This window comes from Columba livia, chromosome 7, assembly GCF_036013475.1.
Source record: "Columba livia isolate bColLiv1 breed racing homer chromosome 7, bColLiv1.pat.W.v2, whole genome shotgun sequence".
Classification (NCBI taxonomy): domain Eukaryota; kingdom Metazoa; phylum Chordata; class Aves; order Columbiformes; family Columbidae; genus Columba; species Columba livia.
In genome coordinates this window covers 5,575,097-5,596,994 of record NC_088608.1, presented here as the reverse complement: position 1 = coordinate 5,596,994, position 21,898 = coordinate 5,575,097, and the positions used below count along the sequence as shown (strand labels likewise).

The window sequence follows — 21,898 nt, the reverse complement described above, 5'->3', positions numbered from 1 at the left end:
TTTGTTTGTTTTCTTTTGTTTTGATTTTTTTTTTTTTTAAAAAAAAGAAAGAAAAAAGAAGAAGTGCCATCACTTAGAACCTCAGGACAGATCTTTCCAGCTGGGTAACTGATATCTCTCTACAGGCTTTGGACTAGCTCTCAAAAACCCAGATGCAGTTCATATTCTTAATAGCCACCTTGTGTAGTATTTGTGTGCAGGAGAAAATGGTGGCCCTAAAACCAGCTACAGGTATCTGAAAAACACAGGTGCGATACGTTGGCACAGAGCCTGCTCGAAAGAAGCGGTAGAAAAAGGGAAGTTTCTGCACTGATTCCAGCAGAAAACTTTCTCTTTGGAAACATATCATTACTATTGTATGGCATCAACATTATAATTGATTTAGCATTTCTCATTTGTGAGAAAAAAAAAAAACAACTATGATGAATACAATTTCAAACAATAAGTCTGAATTTGAATTGCAAACACGGGTTTTCTTTCAAGCAGCTTTTCATATTAAAATAAACATTAAAATAAATGAACGAGAAAATAAATACATTAAAAAAAAAAGAAAATTAAAGTTACAAACTAAGTCTCCTTAAATAAACTCCTTAACTGAATGTATCCTTATAAGTAATAAGTCCAGTTATTAGAGTGGTGTGAAAATAAAAGCCTTAATTGTATAGATATAAAAGGCAAAGGCTATCTTCAAATTACGCAGGATTAAACATTTTCTCTGTTTGATGAACATGCAAAAACTATCAGAAAAAAAGGCTTCAAATATGTGGTAACTGAATGGCTCAAACTATTTTCGAAACTGGTAAACACAGAAAAGCACTAACAACACAGTTCACTTCAGTGAATAAAGGAAGCAAAATGTAAGAATTATCTTCCGTATAAATATGAACTTTTTGCTATGTTGCAACACACTTCTTTAAGAAAAATAGGGATATTTCTTCAAATATCTGCTTTTCTCCTACTAGAATAACATTTATGGAGTAGTAAATATAACAAAACATGGTTTAGTACCTGCATTCATCTTTCTATTATACCAATTTGACATGTAACGATGATATAATAAGCATTGGTAATGCATTTTAGACTACTGATATCCACTGTAGCTGAAAGTCAGATAATAAAAAACTAATTAGTGCTTCCTATCTTTTATTCATAGAAAATATTTAAATATAAAATTAGAATTAAAAATGAATTACTGCAAAATGGTTGCTTCATACCCAGCTTGAGGATCTACGGAGAGATCTCTAGGAAACTTCACTCTTTTGCTCACGAGGACCGTAGGGTATAAGCCATTGAGTTTAGACACCTCGATAACTCGCTTTTCCGTATCAGACCAATAGAGATTCTTCCCAATCCAATCAACAGCCAGCGCATTGGGAACAGCTGTATTGTGGACTACCTAGAAAATAAAAAAATCACATAAATTATTCATCTAAATACTGGGAAAAGGAACGACAATTCAAGAGTTAACAGTACCAGACTATTAAGAGGGTGTATGTATGACACAATGACATATAACACGTGAAAAATAGGCATTCCCTGTTAAACAACAGCACTTCTGAAGTAACGACACTTTTTAGGTGACTAAGATAATGTGACGCTTTCCTTATAGTAAGGGAGAATGGAAAATGCCCTGATATAGTAAATAGCAAATTTCCAACTTCCCTGTATTATGCACTGCCTTTAAGAATTTTTCATCTTAAGATTCTAATATTCTGTTTGTCTTACTTTAAAAAAAGGAGACTCTTTCCCTTTCCTACTCCATTTATTTTTCACAGATGGAGATGAGGCTCTCTCCTCATAGCGTGCCCTCAAACACATCTGCTCATTAGCTCACCAGCTCTCTCTCCCGTCTACATCAGCATATATTTCATTTTAATATTGCAGCAGTGCCATGTGTCATCATGAGAGAGAGACCATAAGGGCACCCAACTCAGGCAAACAGAAAAAGATTACTTAGTTGGAAAGTAAACACCGTGCTCTTATTTCCAATATTCATGTGGCAGAAAAAGAGAGGAACTTTCTAAGAATTAGTTAAATTTCAAAAGGACTAAATTATTAAGGAATAAACTAAGAGACAGAAGCAATTTACTGACCTACTAGAAAATCTATGTTCTACTGACAGGGACACGTTATACTCAAAGTTTTTGATGACTTGAATATTTCTGAGACTTGAACAAACGTCTCTAGAAATACATGATTACAAATTCATCGTGATTGTAGGACTCAGTCTTGCTTCACTGGGAGTACTTCATGTTAAGTGTTGAGTGACATTTGAATATTCCCAGTCATTAGAGTCCAACTTCTTCTAGGTTTATAAATTCTATTCCTGATAAGGTCTATTCTGACCTATTCTATTCCTGATTAGGTCCTGATTAGGTCTGTGCAACTGAACTTAAGGAAAAAAAAAAATCAGATGGAGCAATACTTCAAAATAATTGAGATTTCTAAGTACTAATAATGGGTTTATTACTGTAGTGTGCATTCTAATTTATTGCCAACTTCATCACTAAAAGCATGTGCACTAGAATATAAACTTTACACATAAACCAGATTATGTATAACTGAATGTATTATTTTTTATTTACCATTTGAAGATACTGAAAAGCCTTCAAGATAAGGAATACTGCAAGATAATTTAAACCAATATTATAGTTATGAATATGTAAAAGTACTCTTCCAGGTTATTACCTTATTTATCACCTCATAAAATCTTTTTAAAATTAAATCCAGGAATGCACCATTTTTTTAAAACACTAATAAAATACTTTATTTTCTAATATCTTCGTACTACCAGCTTCACTGTTTTATAAATGTGTAACAGCAGCAACAGTTGCACTGTAACATGGGACATTTCATGCAGAAATGGATAGCTCTGCAAACTTTATATAATGGTTTAGCTACACATCAGCCCAAGTAATTAGGCTCTTTTCTGATTACTTGTCCTTTGGAGGGTCACTTTAAGCTTATTCCAGTCACTGAGATCATCAATGTGACATTTAAAGGACACAATCCAGCTCACTACAGCATTTTCCTATAACAAATTTCATTTGAATTTACAATACTATACATAAAACTCTGTGCTAATGTTTGAACACCTTCACGTGAAAAAGTTGCATTGTATAAATATCTCTTCCAAGATCAAATGCAAAAGAAAAATGAGATGCCATCAGATTTCTCCAATCAAGAAAGCTAGAGCTGGCATGCTAGAAAGATGCTACATTCTGTATCAGAAATCCTGGGTAATATATCAAACAATATCATTTACACTATGAGCATATTAATCTATAGTAAACAGTAAAACAAGAAGTATGAAGCAAATAAAAGAAGAAATGCATACTTCAAGGGAAAAAGGTTGTCAACCATAAAAACTCTCATAATAAAAACTTGCACAGGTTTACTGGGAAACTAATTATTTGTAACATCAATTATTAAATGTGTAAGGTATTAAAATCTAAGTCAAGGAGACAAAGTTACCATTTGGCACTGGATAAAAGATTACAGAGAGAGACAGCTACAATATATAATTCTTGACAATCTCTTGCACACACTTTCAGCTTTCAAAGGCCAAATCTGGGCCAAGTTTTTTAAGCAAAAAATATTACAAAAATCTAATGCATTTATTTTCACAATTTTTATTTTGGATTTGACATACTATTTAAGTAAAATCTCCATCAAGATGACACTTGTTCTTTAATTTGCACAATATTAATGAAGAAAAGAAGAAATACCCACCATGCCCCCAACCTCATTTCCTTCTAATGTTTGTTCAAATTCCTGAAATTTTTCTTAAAAACTGGAATAATTATTACGTTCCCAGAAAGCAACAGGATTTTTTTCTGCACTCTCCTGCCTGGCACACATAAGAGAATAAGCAAAGAAGAATTCTTTACTGCTTATCACAAATTCTGGAAAAGTGTTCAGGTAAGTCAACAAATGTCCTTAATAGTGGATTTGTGAACTTATTCCACTAAAGAGGCAAAACAGAACGTGCAGAAATGGGAGTGAACTTTTACCCTGGATTATTCACAGCAAAGACATTGAGTTATTTTCATTATCAGTGTAGTGGAGGTGGGACAAAAAACAAACTGAAGACCACAGAAAAGTGTATATGAAGAAATAGTATACCAGTGTATTTACACAGCTTACACATAATTATACCTTATTTTTCCTTTGGCCTCCTGTACACCACACTCAGATGCCAATTCAGTCAACTGGCGATTAAGTCAAAAGGAATATAGCTCATAAATATAGTCCTCTTAGTTCCTACCTCTGTTTCAGATAAGATCGAAACGCAATTACATTTTACTAGGACTTGCTACATCTTTCTGTGCTACTATTCTTATAGCAAAATCTGGGTTAAATCCATGAAGGAGCATTTCCCAAGATACTAAAAAAACGTAATTCTGGTAGTGACACCATTCATCCCCACTTACCTTGATGTCACTTCCATTTAAACACATTCTGTTTATGCGACTGCCATTTGGTCTGCTGGAATCAATCCAATAGATGAACTCTTCTCTATAGTCAAAGTCTATTGCTATCACATTGTTCAGCCCCTAAAAACGGAAGAAAAAAGTTTGTTTATTCAAGTGTTTGAACACAACCATTTGATAGCATTCAGAATGCAAAATACATTGCATATAATATTCAAGATGTTTTATTTTACCAACTGCATATATTTGGACTACCTCTCTCATTTTTCCATACAGTACTTGTAAGCAATCAGAGTAAGATAAAAATTGTAACAGAAATAAACCTGGTAAAAAAAGAACTATCTCACTTCAAAAATGCAGGTGACATAAAAAACTAAATGATGCTTCTGCTTTTTTCATTCCTATTACTACAATGAACTTTAACGGTAAGTACTGTAACTCTTGCTCAATTCCTCTTGCTCAGTTCCTCTGCTAACTACTACCTTTGGCATCACTTTAATATTCATTTTATAACTTGGAAATAGCATAAAATTTATTCTCTTTATTTAATGAAATAATTTCATTATTAATATGATTTAAGCAGGAAGCCAAAACTGTGACGTTCAAAAAAGCATTAATTTTAATTCCTGAATAAGGAATTAAGGTTTTCAATTCTTAGATATTATAGGTACTGTGTGGATATGTATGTGTATACACACACAGGTAGTATAAACATTAAGTGTGAAAGTGAAGAGATGTAGCAGGCATCTGAAAGTCTCCGATGTCTCCAATTACTAAGCCAATACATTGTAAGAAGGAGCACTGATCACATTCAACATACTCCTATAGGCTGGAAAGAACAGTCATATAATAATGGCTTTTCATGCCAAATGGCAGATAAGAGAGGGATTCCATTCAGATGATGGCTTTTATTTCCTTATCTGAGAACAGGAAAGCCTTGTCCCATAATCTGCTTAACATTCTGCCACGTAGCAAAATAACAATTATTCTTAATATATTAATACAAAGACGTTGTTATCAATCAAATACGGAGCAGCAGTGGTAAAAAGAAAGGATGCAATTTGCACTCTGTGTAAAACCGCAGGATCGGATAATCAGTTCTGTTATCAGCCCAATGACATTCTACTCTCAGGTAGATCAGCAACCTCCCTTGTTAATGTAATTCACAGTTGTGGAGGGGATGTGCTGGACTAACCAACTCTAAAATACTAAGAGCAACAATATTTAATTGTACACGAAGCGATACATGGCGTTTCTGCCAGCTACTAGAGTTTAAGACTGTAAATCTATCTTTTAATCAAAATGTAGAAAGCTGCATAAACCATCATTAAAGAAAGCCTTAAACAATCCAGTGTTGGAGGGCCACTCTAATTTTCAAAAATCCCATATCCATGCACACAGGTTTCAAACAAAACCGACTGCAGTTCTCACAGTCATAACTGTGCCGCAAAACATTTTTCCTGTCTCTTTTTTCTACTAGTAGTGTAAATGCATCTGCAGATAAACCCCCACCCCAAATTATTAACAAAGGAGACAAGTGTATGAATATAAAAGACTACAACAAATTTATAATGTTCTAGAAACCAAGGTCAGTAATTTGTATAAAAATTAGCCATACATCTACATATTCTACAACACTGTATAAGTTTTTTAAGTATCCAGACTAACAAAGAGAATTGACTCCCTGTAAGTTTTTGGCTTCAAGTGTTTTATTTTGGGTCAGTTTAGTTCCAATATTTATCAGATGATCAACAGGTAAAATTATTTCTGTTCTTCTCCACTATGGTTCTCTGTAATCTGCATGCCACTTTTAGGTCCCCCTAGCATAATTCTATGTCATTTCTCATGTAATCTGCTTTTAGAGGGAACGGGGTTGGTTTCAGATGGCATCAGCTGCATTGGTCTCCCCTGGTTTTGGTTGCTGCTGTTACACACAGCACATGGTGTCCTAGGCCATGAATTGCTTTCCCTTGGTGCCCCAATTAAAAGAATGCAGGTAAACCCCACAAATAATGAGGAGGAAGGTTCTGTTCTCTCTATCTGCTCTGTCTATGGAAACCCTAAGGATTTTAATGAGTAGGAGCAAAGGAAATGATAGGCAAAGAACATACATGAGACACAATTTGAAGAGTTGTACTGTATGCAAAAACAAACAAACAAAACCCAAAAAACCCAAACAACAAAAAAAGAGACAAAAGAGCTGGCATGTAACAACTCAGAGAACACCGAATGAGCTCCTGCTTTCAGCTCCTTTACTCTGAGTTTATGTGAACAGGTGTTAGAATGGCAAAGCACAGATCAAATACACAGAGAAGCGCGGTTTTGCTCCTTTGCCAGAGCAGCTCTGGTATTTGCCTTCATTTGGTAGCTGTGTAAGGAAGAGTCGATCCGTCATAACACGATGAGGAGAAAAAGGTGTCCTTATGAGGAAGACAGCCGACCTCTTCTGCTGGTATAGCTCCCTCTTCTGCTTTCAAATCTGGATGCTTTTAAAAATGCCGTATTTATAGGATCAAAGGCCAGTAGGTTCAGTAATAGGGATATTTAGTAGCCTAGTTGATTAATGTGATATGGAAAACACAGATTCTCTTCAATGGCTGGAGCTACACAGTCTGTAAAGCACTGGAGTCCATTAAATTCAAGACTGATGAAGCTCTGAGCCAATCTGTCTGCATCAACCATAAAGATAATTAACTGTTGCTCCCCTCTTTTCACAGGCTTCTATTACTAAATATACCAGCAAAAGAGGAGAGAGGCAGCAAGATGTAAATGAGAGGCAGTCAGAAGGATTTCAGAAGAACAAACAGACTTGAATGCAATGCTTGCTATGCTTAAATAAAATCAATGTTTAATGCAAGATGGTTAATTTTGTAATTACTGTTGTGAAGACCTCAACATCTCTCTTGTGACATTAAGATGCACAGAGTACTGACACAAGAAGTCCGAAAAAGCCTAATGCTATTGACTGGCATAACAGATTTTTCTCGTCTTTCTAATTAGTACTCAAGGTAAGAGATGTTTTTATTAAAACATATTTTGAAAGTCTAATCTATGGTAAGTAACTACACTTAGGTGAAGCATAGAAGCAGAGCAGAAACTGCTACAATGACAGCTCTGTACTTACTGGGTGACTTTCTACTTTTGTAGTTTTTCAAATAAAGTGTTTTTCCTTTAAAATAATTTGTGGTAATTACGTAAAAAGTTAGATTTAACTAAAGATACTTGTTCATGTATTTTAATACCATAAATCTTGAACTTCTGTGTCTACATCAATAAAAATATATTTGGGTTATGACAGTAAGTAACTCAAATAATACATGGCCAAATACTTTTTGGGGTTCTTTTTGCAAACTGAAATATACATGTTGTTCAAGACATATTGTGATGGAAGAAGATCACAAATGTATTTTTTAGTACATCAGAATGACTGACAAAACAACTGCCTGAGCTTTAGTCATGTCAAACTCAGGTAAATTAAGCAAATTAAGTAAATTAAGTAAATTAAGTAAATTTTAGATATTATAAAAACTGTGGAGGTACTGCAGTTGTTCTGCGGTGCATACAATGCCAATTTTAGGATGATGTTTCTGTCAGCTGCACACTTTAGAAAAGAATAAAAGTATTGAGTTAAACTTAGAGCACGGTACTATGATTATACCTGTTTCAACAAAGTGTAGTTGGATCCATCAGTGCTAATTTTTCTTATTTCATGATGATCAGCCAGAATTAAGAAAGGCTCCTCATCTAAACCCCGGGAGAAAGAATATATTAGACTAGCTTTTACGTTAATTTATGGAAAATCAGGAATACAATGCTGAAATACAGATGGCTTGAAAAATAAATGTTACATGCTCTGATCAATGTTATGGATGAAAGAAATATTTAAGACATTCAAATGTTCCAAGAAAGATCAATGATGCAGTATAAAAATGAACAAAGCAATTAATTAGTATATCTTTCAATGTAATTTATTTTTTTGCCTTTGTAATATGGGAACCATACTGTATTTTATGCTAATTTATTGTCAGAGATTAAATTTGAAATATGACTTGTTTTAATTTCAACATTCACTTTCAAATTACTAGGACTATTATTTGTCACAGTTGCAAACCAAGCTTGTTTTGACCATTGCTTTTTGAGATTTCAATCCTCTGAAAACTACAGAGAAAGAAACAGCTATTCGGACAAAGCTTGATTCTCTTATTCTGAACTGAAGCCAGATTTGGCTTTTTTACCCTTGGCTTTCCAGTTTATCAAAAAATGTTCCTTCAGATAATCATTCATGCCACAACTTACTTTGCAACATCTCTGATGCTGATATACATAATAGTAAAAAAAAAATTATATATAATATATATTTAAAGTTGTCTTTATTTATCTCTATTAAGAGGGACTTTAGCTAAAATAAATAAAAAACCCCGCTAATATTTAAAAATGTATTTAAGATTCGTATCTACTGCTCATACACGCTGGAATGTAATGTGTTGTCCAACCTACTCTTGTACTGAATACCTTGTACCACCTTGCTTGCATTTTATGTTCAACCCTAAGACATTCTCCAGTTCTGAAATGACCTGAGCATCATCCTCAGCACTGGCTGTCCGTGGTTTGCGGAGAATGGCTGTGATGCTGTGCTCTGTTGTAAAGAGTTCAAGGCAACTTTTGCAAGAAATCAAGCATCAGAAGTGTTGGCACCTCCTCACAGCACAACCATCCTTGCCACAGCACAAACAGCTTTGTCATGATCACTTCTGAAGTTTGATATACAACAACTCCAACTGTTGAGGTTTGATATATGACAAGTCCAATAAAGTGCACTGTGATGTGCTCCAGCTCCCCTCCTCGTTTGAGTGATCTACGGCTTCTAAATAGATGAGTAGCTTGCAAGGCGTGAGGCAGGAGTAAAGCAAAATCCAGACTGTATTTCTGTCCTCTCCTGTGCTTCCTCTTCCTTTCACTGATCTAGTGAACCCTACTCACTGAAGCACATAAAAATAACATCAGTGCCATGGACATGGGTGTGAGGAAACAACCAATGTTCTTATATATCTTGAACTTTACTGTGTATTACATATAAGACTGCAGGATTTCATATGTTATAGGAATAATGGATTTTGCAATTTCTATTATTTTTTCCTGTTCTTCTTTTTCATACCAGGGAGCTTGACGTATATTCTAATTATCTAATGTTGAAGACATAAACCATCAGAAGCCTTTTAAACACTTATCATAAACATACTATTATCATATGACTCAGAAGTAGAATTAAGTGATGTATTTTAACTTTTCTAATACTTTTTCTAATCAAGTTACTAATTCAAACTTCCATAATCCACTGTGACTCTTCACTAAAAATTATTTGAGCATAATACATGCTAATAATAGAAGTTATTGTTACATTCAGACATTGAATCACATTCTTATTGTTCATTAAAGTAGTGTGCTTCAAAGTAACTCAGTTTACCTTGCACAAAAGGGTAACACAGACCTTGGGGACAAGGTATTACACAAATTATTTTTGGATACAGCAATGAATTAAAAAAAGCGTGATACCTGAAAGGGATTTGCAGCCATGTAGGTTATCAGGCTGTATTTCATACCCATCCGCACACAAGCATTTGTAAGTCCCGTATGTATTGATGCATTGCTGGCTACAGGGAAATCCCGATGAACATTCATCAATATCTACACAGGTTTTGCCATCATCCTTCAGCCGGAATCCAGGCCAGCATTTGCACTGGGAAACAAATACAAATAGATTAATTTTGAATTACTGATTGATTCTGCTTGTTTTCTTAAGGACTTTCTTCTGAATACGATAGCATTATAACTTTTTCATGTAGTCTCAGTTTTTCAGGTAAGATCTTTCTTACATTGCTTTTTATCCTGTTTACAGGCAGACATACCTACAGTTCTTTTCAACTATTACTGGTGTGATCCTAAGTACCACTCCTTCCAAAATAACCCTGCAAAATGAGTAATTATTCTTTCTTCTTTAAATGAAGAAAAAGTAAAATAACATCTGACAAACATGGAAAGGATTCTTTCATGAAAATAATGATGGATGAACCCTTTGGAGTTCTTCCTTTTCAAGTATACACGTGCTTTTTGGTAAAGATGTACAAGTTTTATTTTTTTTTTTTGAAGCACTGATAACATCTAACATTCTGTGTAACACGTACAGTAATATGAATGAAAACTCTTGAAGGTGATTTTTAGTGAGGTCTGCTGATCACCACGGCAAGCTTATCACATGCAACGTGAGTGACGGAAAATACAAATGGGTAGGGAGGTTTGGAAACAGGAGCATGTTTTCAGTCACAGAAAACTTTGTGTCATATTCCTTCCTGTATCCTCTACATAATCCTCTGCAGAGACCCATGATGTTTTCTCCCCGATGATGTTACTTCAACAAGGTTTTTGCTGTACCCAACCAAGCCTTCACCTCTGTAGTCTATGACCTCCTGACATGGCTTCAGGGGTTTGAACACCTTCAGAGCTAACCCATGTTGGACAAAAGTTATTTACTTCTCAGCGGGTTAACAGTCTATTAAAAAGATGAAATGATTAGGGGTGCAGTCAGGGTTACTTCAGAGTTAAAACTATGAAAAAATCTCTCGTCTACTCTCGGCTTCCACTTACAACTTAGTGCAGCCAGTGGCCAGGGTTTACCTACCACCCACAAGTATTCCCCTGCATGCCTCCAGGCCAAAGAGCAGATGTAGGTGATTCAGAAAACACCATCACATGCAGACAACTAATGATTTTATTCTGCAACTTAGGCGATTATACTTAGTTTGTACATTTCTGTGTCTTTGACTTAGAAAAAATATGGAGACAACTACTCACTCCTATGTCTTTTTCTTTTTCACACCTGATTTTCAGTGCTCTGTACACATCAGTATGATTTGCTGTATTTAAAACACTGTACATTCTTTTCCATAGGTATAAAATATGTTTGGTTTTTTTTTTTTTTTTTTTTTTTTTATACAATTGGCAATTATTTGCTTACTGGAAATAAAAATCTGAATGTCCTTACTATGACAGGTAAGCTGTTTCATCACAATGAAGTACAGCACGAGTTCTATTATAACCACACAGTAGTTAATAATTAAGAATTTGCATTACATTACACCACACTTTGTAATTACTCACCTTGTATCCAACAGGAAGATCCTGACAATCCTGAGAACAGCCACTAACTTTCTTACTGAGGCATTCATTAATGTGGCAGCTTTTCTCATCAGATCCATCACTACAATCTTCTTTGTTATCACAAACAGCAGTTTGAGGAACACACTTGCCATTTTTGCACATGAAAAAAGAGCTGTTACATGACTGCTCTGAAAAACAGAAAAAGAGAACACAACTTTGTGTAGTCTGTTAGTACTGGGAATGAATTTTCTCATGGACCGGCTGCAATGCGTGCATGGGAGATGAAACAATTGAGTATTCATTTTTTATTGATAGTTTAATTATACCTTTTACATTTCAGTCTCTTTAAAGGTTTATTCCTCTCCTGGAAAATGTGTGAATACTTCAACTTACTCCCTCCCACACATTTGTTTTCATTTAATTGAGAATCTTCTACCTTATCTCTTCACAAAATACAGTTCTATAGTTTGCAAAACTTGCAAAGTGTGGCTTCTCTCCCCTGTGGACGCTTGGGTGTTTAGTAACGTGACTGACTGAATTCTGACACATTCCTTGTCTAAGGACATGCATACATGTCTTTTTTTTCCTGTTGGGAAAAACTTGATTATGTCAGCTCAGCTACTTTCAGATTCTTCATATCAGAATCAGAGCATTTATTGTTAAAGGAAGACCGTTGCCTTACCTCAAAGCAAATGAGTGATTTCCATCAAAATTGGTATAAAGGACTGGGCTACTGTACAATAAAGTGGTAAGATCTAGACAGAAGAACTGGTCTTTTAAAAAGCCACAGAATAGCACATGATATCCACACCATGACTCATTTTCCACTCACAGATGAGCCAGAGTTCAGCTAAGTTATGCCATTAGAAAATACCAATATCAACAAATCACATTTGGTCAGTAATTTGCTAATAAAAATAGACCATTTTTTAATATACAAAGAACAACCTAACATCCACTTTGGATGATATACTTCAGTGTGATGAGTATATTGAACATTTATGCATTCATGAACTAGCAGCCAACTTATGCCAGAGGAACTGATAGCTTGAATTTTGTCAGCTGAGGTTTTGGATGCTGAGAACTGACAGACATTCTCCTTGCAGACATAAGGAATATCACCATGAAAGCACTGGAGATTTAAGCTATGAGGTTTTACATCTGCTAGTCTACAATTCTAATCCATTGCGTTCCAAAAGGAAAGGCCACATGTTACCAAAAAAATTAAATACAAACCTGAACTTTTGCATTTTATGTTTATAGGTGCTTCATCAGAATGGTCTGGGCAGTCAAAATCACCATCACATTGCCACTGGGAATTTAACAGGCATCTACCATCAGCACAAGTGAACTCTCCAGGGCGACAGTGACGATATCCTAGAGACACAGCAACCAATAACTTCATACTTGGCTTCATACTTTCAACATAAAATTTTCCATATGCAAGACAATGTAAGTAAAGTAAAAAATAAAGTATTACTATAATCTAAAATAAAAATATTTTTTAAAAGATATTAAAAAAAGATAAAAGTAAAGTTTGCAGTCAAATAAGAAATCTCATGTTTGAAATCTTGATGAATTAGGCCATTAATTTTAACATCCTGACAACACCTTGAAAAGTCTGGTTTGGAATTTGATTCCTACTCTCTAGGAGCAGTTCCCTTTCTCATAAAAGAATGTAACCCTTTCCTAAAATTACGCTATAACAACTTTACCATACTAGTCACGCACTAAGGTGTGTATTAGATTACAAGCTAACAGAAAATTGCATTGCAGCTGTGCAACACACAAATGTTGCTGTAGATTTCAGTTTACTCAGCAGAAATTAAATAGAGTCAGTGCCCAAAAGGCAGGTCCATACTACAATTAGATCAGGAATTTTTGCATCCTCTGCTTCTGTCACAGTTTCTTCCTTCTGTCTCTTTTAAACTCTGTTAAACCATCACTATTTATCTGTCAGTATTTTAAGGAACCATGCATGTATATATCAATATTTTGCGGGTGTGAATGACCCATTGCATTGCTGCTATTGATACTGAATGTGTAGTTCACTGGTTTCCAATTGGTTATCTGTCATTAATAAATCAATAACTTGCTTTGATCCTGTCTTGGTTTAAACCACTTGAACTGAGCAGTTTTTCCCTACAACAGCTTATTGTAACAAACCGCCCCTTTCAATACTCCATATCATTTACATAACCCAAAAGCAAATGGAAGGTGTGTTTGTTCCCATCTTTCTTCAAGGATCTAGAAGTCTATGCTGGTGAGCGGTGTGGCGAGGGAGGAGCAGCAGAATGAACCGGCTGGTAAGGAGAACCCAACACCCTCAGTAGATGCACTTCAGGATTTTGTTTCACACGAGCTCTCCTCTGCTCCTGTGGACTTCACGCCCGCTACTGGCCGAAGTGTATCATAGAATCATTTTGGTAAGAAGAGACCCTTAAGATCATTGAGTCCAACCATAACCTAACTCTAGCGCTAAACCATGTCCCTAAGAACCTCGTCTAAATGCCTGTTCAACCCCTCCAGAGATGGTAACTCCACCACTGCCCTGGGCAGCCTGTTCCAATGCCTGACAACCTTTTCTGTCAAGAATTTTTCCTAATAGCTAATCTAAACCTCTCCTGGCACAACTTGAGGCCATTTCCTCTCATCCTACTGCTTGTTTCTTGGGAAAATACATACGTAAAAAACTAGAAATTATAGACTGTGCATCTTAAATTCTGTTACATGTTATAAGCAATCAACTTTAAGTCACTACTATAGCAAATAATTTGCCATTGTAGCTCTAGTTCCAAGTTAATACCAAGTTGTATTCATTAATACATTATTTAAAAGTTAACATTACAACTATGTTAAAAAGTGAAGGGCTTTCTTTTTCAATAGTGACTGAAAGTAACAGACTTTGCAGAGGGCCTTAGAGTTAACAGTCTGAAATTTTTTGGTTTACTCTACTTTTGTTATACTTGCCACATTCCAGAGATTCATCTGATCCATCTCCACAGTCATCATCATGGTCACATACAAACTGTTTGGGAATGCAGACTTTGTTATGGCACATGAAAGCATTCTCGTCACAAGTGTTATTAGGAGCTAAGGAAAATACAGTACATAAAAATAAATGAAATTGAGAACAGTAGGATTCAATGGAAATAACCACAGATTTTGAGTCATACAAAGATCACCACAGAATTCAATAGCAGAAAAAGCTACTCATCACGACAAAGATAGCTAAAAAACTAAGGATAGCTAAAATCTCAGGTAATCCAGGACAGAAAGGCCTCAGAAGCTGACACTGTCTACAACCAGCTGAAGATCTGCCTCTGAGGACAAGAACACTTGGGAAGTACAGGTGTGCTTACTATTTTACTACGCCTTGAAGAAAGGTTCTTTAAAATCCATAAATACCCAATATATATAACTCAGTCTAGAAATGGTAAGTGATAGAACATGCATTCAGTGGAGAGAATAGATTTCAACATTTTTAACATATAACATTATTATATATAATAATAGTATAAAATAAACCCCCTAATGAAACCACTACTGAACTCCCGACACTTTTAAAAGAAACGTATCTCAGAAGACCGGAAGTAATAGTTCATAGGGAAAGAGATGTCAAGATCTGAACAATTAGCTGGAATAAATCGAAAACAGAGTGTGGTCTGGACGATCGGGTAGTGAGGCGAACTGCAAACTGTCTGAAGGAAAGAAGCCAGAGAGTCATGGTCAATGGGGCAGAGTCCAGTATCTAGTGGGGTGCCTCATCGATCAGTACTGGGGCTGGTATTATTCAATATATTCATCAATGATTTGGACGAGGGAATAGAGTGTACTATCAGCAAGTTTGCTGATGACACCAAGCTGGGAGGAGTGGCTGACACACCAGAGGCTGTGCTGCCATCCAGAGACCTGGACAGGCTGGAGAGTTGGGTGGGGAAAAATCTAATTAAATACAACAAGGGCAAGTGTAAAGTCTTGCATATGGGTAGGAACAACCCCAGGTTACAGTATAACTTGGGGAATGACCTATTAGAGAGCAGTGTAGGGGAAAGAGACCTGGAGGTCTTGGCGAACATCAGGATGACCGTGAGCCAGCACTGTGCCCTTGTGGCCAGGAAGGTCAATGGCATCCTAGGGTGGATTAGAAGGGGGTGGTCAGTAGGTCAGAGAGGTTCTCCTGCCCCTCTACTCCGCCCTGGTGAGACCACACCTGGAATATTGTGTCCAGTTGTGGCCCCTCAGTTCCAGAAGGACAGGGAACTGCTGGAGAGGGTCCAGTGCATGGCAAGAAAGTTGATGAAGGGAGTGGAGCATCTCCCTTATTAGGAAAGGCTGAGGGAGCTGGGGCTCTTGAGCTTGGAGGAAACTGAGGGGTGACCTTATTAATGTTTATAAATATATAAAGGGTGAGTGTCATGAGGATGAAGCCAGGCTCTTCTTGGTGACAACCAATGGAAAGACAAGGGGTAATGGGTTCAAACTGGAACACAAGAGGTTCCACTTAAATTTGAGAAGAAACTTCTTCACGGTGAGGGTGACAGACACTGGAACAGGCTGCCCAGGGAGGTTGTGGAGTCTCCTACTCTGGAGACATTCAAATCCCGCCTGGACACCTTCCTGTGTAACCTCATCTGGGTGTTCATGTTCTGGCAGGGGGACTGATCTTTTGAGGTCCACTCCAATCCATTCTGTGATTTTTGATGCACAACCTCCCTGTCACGCAGCAACCTTTTCTTTGGGAAAAGGAATAAACCTGCATAGTCAATAACATGCTAATTTTCATCAGTAGATAAGTAGTATAATGTCTGTGATGTGACACAGACACTGATATTCAGCTGGTGTGCCTCGGTATATATAAACAAAACCTGAAGATGTTAGTCTGGTTAAAACATCTAAGGATCCTGGTATGTGTACTCACATGTCACCTATCTATCTTTACTGATAATCTCGACAGTATAAAGGTAAAATATTACAGCCATAAAAAACATCTGGATATTGAAAAGGGAAAACTTCCAGGAAAAGAAATATTATACATTTTTAACATGCCAACATACCGCAGCCTGCTGTGGAGAGCTCATCGCTGCCATTCGGACAGTCTCTCTCACCATCACAAAGCCAGTGCCGGGGAACGCAGGCGTGGGAGCCCAAACAACTGAACGTGTCTGCTGCACAGGTCACTGAACCTGAAAAAACAATATGTGAGCCTTGAAGGTGTTCTAACTGATCTCTTCAAGGTAATGGGTAATGACTGGGTAAGGTTTTTTTTATATGAAAATAAAGCTGAAAGAAGATTTTGTTCTTCGCAGTATGAAAAACCTGCTGGCTAAGACTGTATTATATACCGTACAATTTTTACAATCTACTATTTCTTCCGCTCTGTCAATTTTTTCAGCTTCCTCATTTTCTGCAAGGAAGAAGTAAACAGAATAACTTTTCAAACCAATTTGGTCTTTATGTTTGGCTGCGTGTTTGGAGTGACCAAACAAAGGAACTTGCATGTGTCAGCCCCATGTAGAAGAGAACAATGTGTACCAAGTACAATAGTAGTGGGAGTAAGAAAATATCTGACAGTTCTAATGCAAGGAACCCATTGTCTATTTAACCATGATTTCTTTTTCAACAGGCTTTTCTCCAGTTAAGAATATTATATGCTAGGATTACTTTTACTCTGTTTGGTAGTAAACTTTGGTGCTATACATCACTTAATGTATTCTCCTAGATAAGCTAAATGTACTTCACTAAAAAGGAGACATTGTATTTTCTATTAATCTAATTAGAAATTAATAAAACAGTATAACAAATTCTTTTTTTTTTTTTTTTTTTTTTGGTACTATTTATGCAGGAGAAAGACAACTCTGTTCACTTATCCTTATTTGCTATTTTTTGATACTTCTGGGGTTAAACTCATGTTCAATAAACACTCATCTTGTGAGACTGAAAAATCTGAAGTCATCTTGACCTCTCTTATTCTTGCAAATCAAGTCTGCCTCCTGCTCCTAAGGAGAAATACAGCCCTAACTCCGTTCTCTTTTTACCTAGGATGGATTTTTCCCTCTTCAGGCCTACAATTTAATGGGTGGACCTTCTTGTAATAAGAGATCTACAATGTATTGCAAGTCAAGATATCAAAAGAGGTAATCCTGAACAATCAATCAATAAGTAAGTAAGTAAATAAATATGCTGTAGCAACACTTTGCAATTTACTGGCGATTGTTTTCCCCTCTGTTTTTCTACTTTCTGCCCTAAGTTTCCTATTAAGCTTCAGGCCTTGATGTTTTTAGGGTTTGACGTTGCTCTCTAATAGTCCCAGACGAGGTGCTTTTCTTCTCATTTCACACCTTCTCCTAGGGGAGGGAAGCAGAGAGAAATGTTCCCTTTCAAACAGACTTTGCCTTCAACTCCCCAGTCCTCAGCATGACTTGAATACTAGGACAAAATAATTTGTAGATTGATGTCAACTTGAAGTTGATATAGTAATTCATTCATAGTTTGCTATATTAGAACAGTATAATTTTGACCTTCATCCATTTCATTGGTTGGCATTTCCACATCTGTGTTGGATTAAGAAACTACTTTAACAAACCACAATGCTGAACATCAGTTGAGGAGATTTCTTCTCAGTCTACTTGACACTTCCAGTTAAGTTATCAACAACATTTTTCCTGTGGTATCATACGTGAAATATTGAATAAAATACTCTTTGTTCAATGGACTTTAAGTAAGAGGATTTTTGAAAAGGAACAAATATTTAAAAGGTAAAATTTGAAATTTCTAAATAGAAAAATCTTAAAATACAGCACAGGAAGGGTTGGAACCAAAGAATACAATATCATGAAATTGTGACAGTATGCCTTGAAACAATGTGATTTTTCTTTTGGAAAGAATTCACTGACACATTTCTACTCAACTGAGCCCCAGAATTAAAGTAAAATTTTCAATTCCTTATGCAATTTGAAGGGTTTGGGAATTTGAGAGGAATATTTGACAATAATGCTTATGACCTTATACACAAAAAATTTAAAGGGAACTGGAAGAAAAAAAGGAGGAAAAAAAACGCAACTTCAGAGTGTTCAGGCACCTACCACTGAAATGTAAAACTCGAACAGCAGGTGTTTTACCTCAAGGATGGGAACTGGAAAAAAGTTTGGTTCTCCTTTTGCCCATGCTGGTGTGCCATTCACATCTTCACTGACAGACCACACACAAATCATAGAGTCCCTGTAAAAAGGTATCTAGCTATTGGCTGGAGGGAGCTGATGGAAGATACCCTCTAATATCCTGTCCTCAAAGCACATTCTCTTTGGAGATGCTGTACTTGCTCCCCTTCCACCACTTTCTTGGATCACTTGGTCTCTTTCCATATCCTTGATCTGATGCACAATACAGAACGAAAATTATTCTACTTACCACACACAGCCTCGCTCTCATCTAAACCATCTCCACAGTCATCCTCACCATCACAAGTCCATTGCTTAGAGATGCATTTGTTTGCAGAGCAAGCAAATTGATTCCATGAACAAGATGAATCTAGGAATGACATCAGTCACTGCATTTGTCAGGGTCACAATGACACCCCTGTATTTTCTAGCAAAGTTTAGGAATCTCCACACCGTTCCTCTCTGTCCTCCCAATTTTAATGTATTGAAACATGGTATAATCCTAATCTTGGTATTCAGGATGCTATCAGTTTGTCTAAGAGTTTGCATTCATCAATATAAAAATAAATAACAAATAAATAGTAAAACATTCAAAATGTTCACGTTCAAATATTTTTAACCATTTTGCTAGTTGGATGAGGACAAACACTTTAAAAACATTAGTCTTGATTGTATATTCGGATGTTATAACTATAATGAATTGCTTTATTTTGGTAGTAGGGCAGAGATAACACTGCCTTCCTCTTGGTACTGCAGTATTTAAATGCATCTTTAAAAGATTTCATGTTCTTTTCTCTCACAAGAAAACTGCTATGTATTTGTATTCTGTTGTCCCACTGACACCTTTTTAGACACTGAAAATAACGGCATGCTTCTGCATTTCAAAATCAGTCTGCACAGCTGTTCTTAATAAATGCTGCTATTATGACCTTTCCTGAAAACTTCAAATCATCCGCTTTTCCCAGACTTCTTTCTTTAAGAATAAAATTTATTTTGTTTTATCCGATGACAAAAAAAAAAAATCAATATTAACAATAAAATAATTTTAGGTAATACAGTCTGAATTTAGAAGTAGAGTGCTGTAACAACTACCTCAAAATGGGTAAAAGCAATAAGGAGAAAAAGAATGTACTAAAGCCCCTTCCCTCTCTCCCACAAAAATTGACTAATATGTTTTACAGTATTGCATATAAGTATGTATGTGTAATAAAACCTGCACAGAGTCCCTAATTTTGAAGTTATCAGATTTATATATACCATGTAAACTGCAAACCAAACACAGAAGTGCATTAGTGCGAACTGGGTCACGAAGACAGTAACATATAACTCAGTCATGTTAGGTAGCAGAGCAAAAAAAAATAAAAAAATAAATTCAGTTTTTATTTAAGTGGGGAATGGGAAATGTTGATACTGCTTCTGCTGGTTGCTGCTACAGTTCAATTATAGAACACTCGGTTCAGGTAATCTGTACAAATTTAAGTTAAAAGACAGCTCTCATATGGCAAATCAACTTGCACTGCTCCACAATGAGGTAGTGTCTAAGAATCTTGAAAGATCCAAGACAAAACAGATCATTAACCCAAATCACAGTTTATTCTGTATTTTATTCACATCAGTTTTCTTTTTACTTTAAATAATTATATTTCTATAGCTTCTGAGGCAAAGAAATGTGTATTATTGTTTCATAAAGGTCTACTTTTGTTACTGTTGGAAGTCAAAAGATGTTGATATGAACTGGTTATATATATAAAATTGTCCTAATGAGGAATTATGAAGAATTAATTAAATTGTGATAAACTAAAGCAACAGAAAAGTCTGTATACAGGCACACCTTTAGGAGAACAAATAATTTGATAGAGCTTTCATTCTGGCATGAGATAGGGTTAAAAATATTGGCAGCATGAAGTATTAAAGAGTTGAATCTGAAAACGTAGTATTGAAGACCTTTTTGTATAGCTCTGGATTCAATCGCTAAGATAAAAATGCGTACTTCTTTCTGTTTTCAAAGTGCATTACTGATTACAGAACTACAAATAAGAGAAAATGCTCACCACAGTGCAGTTCATCTACTCCATCCTCACAGTCTTTCTGCCCATCACAAAGCCAGGTGGTCAGAATACATCTTCCACTAGGACAACCAAAATAATTTTCTTCACATGTGGGTTTGTTTTGAACTGTGATAAAATAAAGAATGTAATGTAAAATGGTCTCTACTAGTATGATTAGGAGCCTAACACATTTCTGCTAAATTTCTGAATACTAATGGACAAAGTGTTTATGTCTAAAAATGAAGAAAGATCTATTTATTTTAATTTTATTTAAACAACCTAGAAAATAGTGATAGCTAAGTAGTTTAGTGAGCTGAAATTATTTATGTAGAAAAGAATCAAAGCACAGCTTCAACCTAAATTAAAAGGATCTATAGAGGAAAGTAGTTCAGTTTCTGCGTTTTGAGCCCAGGTAGATCAACACGGCTTATTCCTTTACATCAATTGAAGAAACTGTCCTTTTGATCTATCTGCCAGCATCGACAAGGTAACCTAATTGTGGCAGTATTTTTGTCACATTCATTGCGATAAGCTACAGATCTGATGCATGTGCTGTATGTTGGAGCCAGAGAGTTACTTTGTCACAAATTAAAAAGTTCTTCTTAGCCTTTTTTCATTGTAGAATATGAAAGTCATTTAAGGTTTTACATTTACGCATGCTTAGAAAACAGATATGAGAAAAGAAAACATACCTTATATTTAGTTTCATGATGTAAGCACAAATACTAGTCTAATGAATGGCACAAGCTTTTTGCAAAATCTCAAGCAAGGTCTTTGCCTGGGAAAACTCAGTCAGTATACACTAGTTCCAACACTGGAGATCACTGAAGCTCTGCCAAGGTTTCTATCACTCCTTTAAGGTATTGGAGCTATTGATACTGATTCTATTTTTTCCCCTCTTTTCTCTCTCATTAACAAAGTTAAAGTTATCATATTTATGGCTTCTATAGCTATATGGATAGAAAATTTTAAAAAATGAAAAGAAATAAAAGGGATGCCTGTGGTGACTGGGTAAATATTAAAGATTTTCTAAGTATATCCACCCCTAAATAAATATTTTGTCTTAATTTTCTGTATGAACAATGACACTGAGCAAAGACTG

At 35.8% G+C, this 21,898-nt stretch overlaps 1 protein-coding gene across 9 annotated transcripts in view; it reads right to left on the bottom strand.

Moving 5' to 3' along the window:
- Positions 1–21,898, bottom strand: part of LRP1B (LDL receptor related protein 1B) — a 687,728-nt gene that overhangs the window by 112,718 nt on the left and 553,112 nt on the right. For 7 of the 9 annotated variants that reach the window (XM_065070319.1, XM_065070313.1, XM_065070311.1 and 4 more), the window contains 10 exons: positions 20,800–20,922; positions 18,999–19,118; positions 16,646–16,774; positions 14,544–14,681; positions 12,825–12,965; positions 11,589–11,776; positions 9,987–10,170; positions 8,092–8,177; positions 4,434–4,556; positions 1,215–1,396 (listed from right to left, as the gene is read on the bottom strand). In XM_065070319.1, the coding sequence (XP_064926391.1) occupies positions 1,215–1,396; positions 4,434–4,556; positions 8,092–8,177; positions 9,987–10,170; positions 11,589–11,776; positions 12,825–12,965; positions 14,544–14,681; positions 16,646–16,774; positions 18,999–19,118; positions 20,800–20,922 (1,414 nt within the window). The remainder of the gene's footprint in view (positions 1–1,214; positions 1,397–4,433; positions 4,557–8,091; positions 8,178–9,986; positions 10,171–11,588; positions 11,777–12,824; positions 12,966–14,543; positions 14,682–16,645; positions 16,775–18,998; positions 19,119–20,799; positions 20,923–21,898) is intronic. The other 2 variants (XM_065070312.1, XM_065070317.1) reach the window with 1 other exon arrangement.